Genomic DNA, 8327 nt, shown 5'->3' with positions numbered 1-8327 from the left:
TGGCATGATTATCAGAATAATCAAATTATTCTTGTAACTAATGATTATAATCATAGTTCTTCACTCAATGGAATCCACTCATAGGATGATTATACAGCACCAATTCATTGGATACGAAACATAATCCATGCTCATCTAGATTTATGTCTTCCAATTTTACTATGGTGCTTGCTGTTTATGAAGTCATGAACTCCACTTGTATCTTAAACTACTTTTTTTTTATGTTTTGACAATCATAATGTTTTGTTATTAAAATGATTAAAATGCTTTTAGCTTTTTGGTTTTTGGAACTTCTAAAAGAACAAGGGTGTAACTGTTGCAAATATGGAATTAAAGCTCATCGGAAATAAACCTCATTTAATTATTTATTTTGGCCTTTTAGTTAAGGATTTATATTCTAGAAAATGATATGGATGTTGATATCATGAAATAATTTTGTGACATCAATTAGTAGAAATTCAGTTTTGTCATCTAAATCTTGTTAAATTAAGTACATGTAACTATCTAACATAATTTGACAATTTTCTTAACTTTTTTATTCTATGTGTGATTCTCTTGATCTCTTCACTATTTTATTATCCATAAATTAGCATCTTTCACCTTTCTCAGTGGTCAAATTCCCACCATGTGATTTATAAATTCCAGAAACAGTGGCTGATGACTGACCTCTTCTTCTGGTTTAAGCCCTAATATATATTTTTTTTCTTAAAAAAGAAAAAAAAAATGTTAGAGTCATGTAGAGTACAGAAATCCTGAATGGCTGAAAATCCTTTCTTTTCAATTCCTCTGTTAATGGTCATGGAGATTCTTCCTTTCTTGACTTGACTTTGTCAAAGAGAGATACACAAAGAAAGTATGCAAATTGTAACATGGACCATTAGATAATGGGACTGTGTTTGAGTCATTGTGAAAAATCTTTGCTATTTAGCTTTGTCCATTAGAATTAGTACCTAATAACCATAGTCAGCTTTGAAATTGATGCCACAATAAAACAATTATAGTGAGTGCTGTTTTAGATTAGGCATCCTTCAGAATACCAAGGATATTCCCAGCCGCCAACAGCATATACATCACATATGACTGGATGCTTTAATTTCTTTTCTACTAATAACATTCTTTTTTGTGTCTGATGTAGGATATTGTTATAACATATTTTAAAATTATTATATTTTTTTATGAAAAATAATAATTTTTTTTATACATATTTGGGCATAAAGCCTAAAAAGAAAGAAAACTAGACAGAAATTATTCTAGAGAAAACAGTTCCAATGAAATCTACATGAAAACTTAAAGAAATATACAGAGAGAATAGAAAAAAAAAATGACATCCCAACTGAAACTCATGTTCTTCTCATGCCAATCTATCTACACAAGCATTCGCTTCTTGAACGATATTCCAATTACTTAGTCTATTGCAACGATCTTTAATAGCTAAAACTAATATTCTTATAGAATGCAAGTTGATGGTTTTTTAAAGTCACCGTACAACTACCCATTAATAAAGATCTAATTATAAATTTTTATCTTATATAAGGACTTAATTATAAATTTTTAAATTGTTTGATACCTAATGAAAAGTAATTAAGAAATAGTTTCAATTTAAATTATTTCGAGTAAATTATGCTCTTTTTTTTCTTTTGCTATTCTAATTTTGTATATCTTTATACTACCTTGTTTTCTCCTTTTGTACTACCATAACAAGGCATAACAAGGCATACTCTTTGTGCAAGGTTGCAACAAAAACTATAGTTCTCTTGCACTAAAAAGTTACCTTTTTTATGCCCAGTTTAGAGTTTAGAGTTTAGACTACTCCTTTACAACCTTACTTTTAATTTGGTAGTGCTTTATTTTCATTTGTCATCTTCAACCAACAGGATTCATCAACAGGGAACTATAAAAAAGTCATCAATTTTTTATAATCTAAAAAAAAAGTTGTTATTTTGTTTATAATCCCCCCCACCCAACATAACAAACAGTGAAAAAATCCTAGATGCTTACATACTATAAGAAAAGTTATTCCATCAACTTTTTATAATCTAACACGAATTATTGTATTACACATGTAGCAAATGCATGAATAAATCATAATGTACAAAACTGACGTGTTCAAATATAAATGGTATAAGGCAACTTTTTTCTTATTCTATGAATAAAAAAAAAAAATTATAGACGCTTATTGCAATCCAATATTAAAAAAAGCATATGTATTAAAATATAAGTCATACTAAAATCTAAAAATAATGAAGTGGATGTGAACATGAAATACAAGAATTTATGTAAAAAAATCTATTTTCTATATGCATTACCTTGGTGTAGAAACATCTTGGTTTATTATTGGTAGAATAGAATATAGCAACAACATACAACACTTTTTTGTCTTTGGATCTCTGTGGCAGTGGGTGGGGCTTCAACTTCCCCACCAAAATCAAAGTTTACATGATATGTATATATATATAGAACCTGTGGAGGAGAAGAAAGATTTGGCAAAGTCAAATTATTTTGTATTTTTGTGAATGGCAAGAGAGTTAAATGCTAAAAAGAATCATATGCTTGTGGAATGAGGTTCTTTCTCACCTTCCACTTTTTTTTCCTCCCACCGTTGACTCTCTTAGAATGACATAAAAAGTCTTAATTAACCTTGAAAAGCCTTCTAAGGCAAACTTTATTATTCCATGTTGGTTATGATATTGATCTGTATCAATCAATTACACCTTTAATAAATGGTAACCTTGATGACTATCCTTTAATTTGATTATCCCTTAGTGCTTTTTGACCTTTGGTTTACTTCAAGCTTATCTAAATAATTGCTACTTCAATTCTAGTAGAAAACAGAAAGTTCCTAAAAGAGAGTGAGGTAAAGCTGGTGAAAGATAAAATAACCTTTAATAGGAAAGTTAGGCAATAACTAGAAAAAGGAACAATAAGACTTTAAGAGGAAAAGAAAAACCGAAAAACAAAAACAAATATACTCATGTGCATATATAACATCAAGGATAAAAATGAAAATTAAATCCTAGCCCCCAGGTAAATTGTGTTGTAGGTTATCTTCCAAATAGAAAATATTTATGTGACTTTTTTTGTGTGGTAAAATTGTTAAATAAGAAGATATACAGATAAGAGGTAGAAAAGTATTTTTATATCAAACCAAAGTCACAAGACTAATTACTTTATTACCATATGATGAAATGTGGTTTATTCTTTAAAAATTTAAGATAAGTCTAAAATGAATACTAGTTAAAATTACATCATTCTCCTCCATTCATTCTAGTAGTTAGCTCATGGCTAAAACAAAAGAGGCTTACTATACAAAACAAAATCCTTTGCATTTTCATTGATCTTGCAATTCAGCCACTTTAAAAGGACCAAAAGAAAAGGAAGCTTGTTGATTATATACTCGTTGACTTTGCATGTAGGTTATTGCCTTTTTCCCCTATAGGGATGAATGTTCTTGTCCACATTACAATTCTCAGTATATAAAAAATGAAAGATTTGATTCTATGATTTGTAATTACACCCCAATATTTTAAGGACCTCACTTTTATTTTTCTCACTCTTCTCCCTACTCACCTTTATATGTTTATACTCTTTCAACTTCTTACCTCTAGTCCTCTACACACACCAAATTATTCCATATTAGTCTTAGCTTCTTCTAATCATAATTGAAGTTCTTCATTCCTTTTTGATTCAACAAGAAGCTAAGAAGAATATGGGTGTAGTAGATATACAAGGCAAGCTCAAATTGGCTATTGGCTCTATGAAAGATCATGCGTCTATTGGTAAGGCCTTGATGAACCATCACCAATATGATGGCTTTACCAGCATAAATATAGCAGTTCTGCGCGCCACCGGTCATGACAATGGCACCATTGATGACAAATACATGCATGAGATCCTCTTCCTTGTCTCAAACTCTCCGAATTCCATCCCCTTTCTTGCCGAGAGGATCTCTTGCCGCCTTGCCAAAACTAAGGACAGCCTTGTTGCCCTCAAGACCCTTGTCCTGATCCACCGCCTCCTCCGAGGAGGAAACAGGTCATTTGAAAAGGAATTATGCAAGGCACATGTTTCTGGCCATTTACAAATCAGTACAAGGCCATGTTTCACAAAGAATGGTTATGATCGTTCACTTGGATTCCTACAAAAATATGCTTCTTATATTGAAGAAAGGATGAGTTGGCTAATCAACCAAGCGGGGAAGCTTGAACCAGCAATTGTGTCAAAAGGGTTAGAGTTTAGGAGCTATGATGAGAAATCCATTGACATGGTATTCAGAACATTACCAAAATGCCAAGTTCTCATTGATAAGGTTTTGGAATTCTCATCAAATGATATGTTGGGGTCAGATCATAGCCTTGTTGCTCAAGTTGCCATGAGCAACACCTTGAGGGAAAGCTTCCAAGTTTATGTGACATTCTCTGAGGGGATCGCAGCACTTGACAACATGCTCTTTGATCTAACACCATCGGCAAGAGGCCTAGCATGTGAGATTCTCAAGAAAGCTTCATTGCAGAGCCAAAGGCTCCATGATCTGTATGCAAGTTGCAAGAAAATTGTTAGAAACAAAAGTTTGGAATATCCGTTTGTCCAATTAATCAGCATGGATCATATAATTGCATTGGATCAATATGGTAGTCCAAAAATTCAACCTTTGGCTTCACAATCACATGTCTCTTTATCAAGAAGAATGGGCATCTCAAACCCACCTCAGATTTCAAACCAATTCAAAGGATCATTACCAGAAAGGGAAAAGAAGGAAGAGAAAATTGAGATAAATTTGTCACCACCTACTACTCATTTTTCATGGACACTAGAGACTAAAATAAGCAAGGTATGGGTGGTATTTGAAGACGAACCTACCAATGAATCACAAGTGTAGTGCTGAATCCATTTTCACCTATTGCTGATACAAGAATGTTCTCCAAAGTTTGAACCTGAAATCAACTATATAGGTTTGGGTGAGTTTCTTCAATAGTTTTGGTAAACTAATAATGCTGTGAATCCCTTTCACTGTGGTGTGCCAAATATATTATTAATTGGAGAGTAATTTGGTAAAGAAGAATGTAATTTTTTTGAGGGGAAAAAACAATGTTGCTGTGGAAAATATAGGACACAAATGTTATAGAAGTGCACAACAATAGAATAGGTTATTTTCAGTTATATATAAGGCTATGTTCATAGTTTTAATTCATTATTGTATACAAAGCTTTTGGTCATTCAACATACATAGACGGAAAATGTTATTATTGATTGGTATTTGTTATTGTTTCAAAATTTGGTGAAACCATATATATTGGATTATTTGAACTTTCCAAAAGACTAATTCTGATTGTAGTATAAGAATTATTTTATTGTACAAATTTTCTTGATAACAAGATCTTTGGTACATGGTTTTATTTAAAAAATAAATAAAAGGGGGTATTGAGTATTGACTATTGAGCTTTGGTTGGTATATGAAGAATAGGCCAACCTTCTCCAAAAGGGTGGCTCTTGCTCCACTGTGTCCACTATAAAACACATAACAGCAATCAAGAAACAATTCCAATTCAATGGTCACAAACCACGATATCCTATGTTTTACCTTGCTCTGTAAAAATCCACATGAATGAAACTTAAAAGGAACTAGATGACTGGAATAACACAAAGCATAACCTTCTCAAGTAGGAGATTCTCGCTCTGCTGTGGGAAATTTGAAAACAAAGAACAGCATGGAAGGATCAAATTCATAGGCTTCAGCAAGTTGAGACAAAATTATCCCAATCTAAAGCCTCAAAATTTGACAACCAAGTAATATAGAATATATACCACACAACAGCTAAAACATCAAACCCTCAATTCAAAGAATGAAACAGGAGGTTATATTCAAACAAATTTCTGCACAAATTCTTGAAAAGCATTATCTCCTTTGTGGGCAGAAAAGTAATCTAAAAGCAATTCTGTGGTGGTAGCATCTCCTGTAAAACCTTTGTCTCTCATAATCTGAAGATATTTTATTGACCTTGGAACATCGTTTCTTCGCAGTAATCCTTGGACAAAGACATTATATGTGCAGGAATTTGGTAGGCAGCCAACCTCTTCCATATTCATCAGTAACTCTTCAGCATCAAGCAAAAGTCCTTCGTTACATAGACCTTTGATCATTATTGTATAAACATAGTCATTAGGTTTTAAGCCTTTTCCTGGCAGAGAAGAGAAGAGTTCTCGTGCATCATCTAGTTTTCCAGCATGGCACATCCCATCGAGCACAATACAGTAAATTACAATATTAAGATCCAAATTGTTCTCCATTTCTCTAAATAATGATATTGCATCAGAAAACAAATGACATCTAAATAGGCCATCCAATATAGTTCCACATGTCTGTAGATTAGGATGCTGGCCAAATTCGTGCATTGTAAGAAACAATTCTTTAGCAACTAACGGTTTCCCCACTTTGCAAAATCCATCAATAAGAGCAGTCCAAGTCACAACATCTAGATTTAATCCTTTATTGATCATTTCATTCAAGAGATAAATAGCCTTATTAATGCTTTTGATCTTGCACCATCCATGTATTAATGAAGTGTAAGTGTTAGAGTCAAGCTGGCATCCTTTGTGAACCATCAAATCAAATACTTCCATGGCCTTCTCCATTTGATTTTGGGAACAATAACTAGCAATCATTGAGTTATAGGTGACAACATCAGGCTCCTCTCCCACTCGAACCATTTGACCAAGTACAGCTCTAGCACTTGAAATCTTTCCTTCTTTATAAAGAGCATCCATTAAAATATTAAAAGTATGCATATCCGGCATAATGCCCTTTAGCTTCCTCTCACTCAGTAAAGATGCAGCCTCTTGCCATCTGCTGAAAGTACAAAGTCCTTGGATTAAACAATTGTAAGTGATAGTATCGGGTTGTATACCTTTTGTCGTCATTTCCAAGAACAGACTCAAAGCCTCATCTACTAGCCCATCCTTACAAAGGGCATCCAAAACTATGTTGTAAACGAAAACTTGTGGTATGAAATTTCTTGCTTCCATCTTCCTTAGAATCTCAATAGCAGCAGGCGTGTTGCCTTTCTTGCACAATCCAAGTAAGATTGGTCCAAAAGTGTGGCTGTTGGGTTGATACCCCATGTTATCCATGTGGTCAGCTAACCACATAGCATGATCCACATTGCCTTCAATACAAAGGCCATTAACAATGGTGTTAAACGTGCGCAGATCGGGCTCCACACCGATTTTGAACATCATCCCCACCACAGAGAACCCAAAGGCTGTGTGGTTCAAGTGGCACAAACAATTGACAACAATATTGAGAATAGAGATATCAGATTTGACTCCTAAGGAGAACAAGTGTTTGATTAAAGAAATGGCAACAGTGTAATGCTTCATCTTAACAATAGAGCTAAACAATAAGGTAAAGTCGCTCATACATGGCAAACAGTTCATGGAAACCATTCTGTTAAAGAAACGCAAAGCAGAATCAACGTTTTTCAGATTCCTAATACAACTTACACGGTATGATTTGTGTTTCATTGCCTCAATCTCAATGGTGGAACAATATGGATGAGAGTGAAGGAGAAAGGAGGGTTTAGGGTTAAAGATACCAACTTGAATCTGTTGAAGATGGTGATAGCGTAAGAAACGCAGAGAAGCACATGTTCTTCCTCGAAACATCTCACCTCAAATGGAAATGAATCCAAGACAGCATTTGCATCATTGAGAATCCTGAATGTTTGGGATTAAAAATGCTACTAAGTTATTATTGATAAAGATAAAGATGAAGCACTTGTTCTTCGGAACTTCGCAGTGATTCAGAGTGTGGTGGGTACTGGCAACAAATTAAGTTGATTCAGTTAGCTTCTGTACATCTTTTGTTTAATTAATAGAAAAAAGAGGAATGCCACGCCACTAATTTTGGTATTTTGTAACCATCAATTGGTCATTAATAGTGTTTTTAATAATGTGAGACATCTTGATGAGAGATTACTCACTTTTATTTTGATTGTTAAATATTCACCAAAAAACACAAAAATTACTGCCTTTTAGACTTTTTCTAGAAGAAAATATTGCCACTCGTATTTATCAAAATATCATTTTTTTAATAAATTTGTACAAATGAAAAAAAAAACGTGTAATTACGTGTAGAATGAAATTATTAAAATAGGGATGATTTTTAACTAATATGGAGGTATTATCATTTTAGCAAATAATTTAATTTTTATACACACTCAATATTTTATACATGCGATTCAATATTCATGTATTCATTTTTTATGTTTATCTATCTATTTATATATTTTCACATTAATAAAATTAATAAATTATATAAGTAATTATTCAAG

At 32.9% G+C, this 8327-nt stretch overlaps 2 protein-coding genes across 2 annotated transcripts; one reads left to right on the top strand and one right to left on the bottom strand.

Moving 5' to 3' along the window:
* Positions 3444-5218, top strand: LOC107644670 (putative clathrin assembly protein At1g33340). The gene has a single exon (XM_021103147.1). It carries the CDS (start codon positions 3707-3709, stop codon positions 4874-4876), a length of 1170 nt encoding a protein of 389 aa, XP_020958806.1. The 5' UTR covers positions 3444-3706; the 3' UTR covers positions 4877-5218.
* LOC107644667 (putative pentatricopeptide repeat-containing protein At1g12700, mitochondrial) lies at positions 5448-7836 on the bottom strand. The gene has a single exon (XM_016348577.2). The coding sequence runs from the start codon at positions 7657-7659 to the stop codon at positions 5860-5862; it is 1800 nt and encodes a 599-aa protein (XP_016204063.1). The 5' UTR covers positions 7660-7836; the 3' UTR covers positions 5448-5859.

Source organism: Arachis ipaensis, chromosome B05, assembly GCF_000816755.2.
Source record: "Arachis ipaensis cultivar K30076 chromosome B05, Araip1.1, whole genome shotgun sequence".
NCBI lineage: Eukaryota > Viridiplantae > Streptophyta > Magnoliopsida > Fabales > Fabaceae > Arachis > Arachis ipaensis.
Note: the sequence above shows the minus strand (reverse complement) of the source record. Positions and strands in the feature narration are given on the sequence as shown.

Excerpts from the sequence above, each read along its gene's own strand:
- LOC107644670 (XM_021103147.1), top strand. The coding sequence starts at position 3,707 with ATGGGTGTAGTAGATATACAAGGCAAGCTCAAATTGGCTATTGGCTCT.
- LOC107644667 (XM_016348577.2), bottom strand. The coding sequence starts at position 7,659 with ATGTTTCGAGGAAGAACATGTGCTTCTCTGCGTTTCTTACGCTATCAC.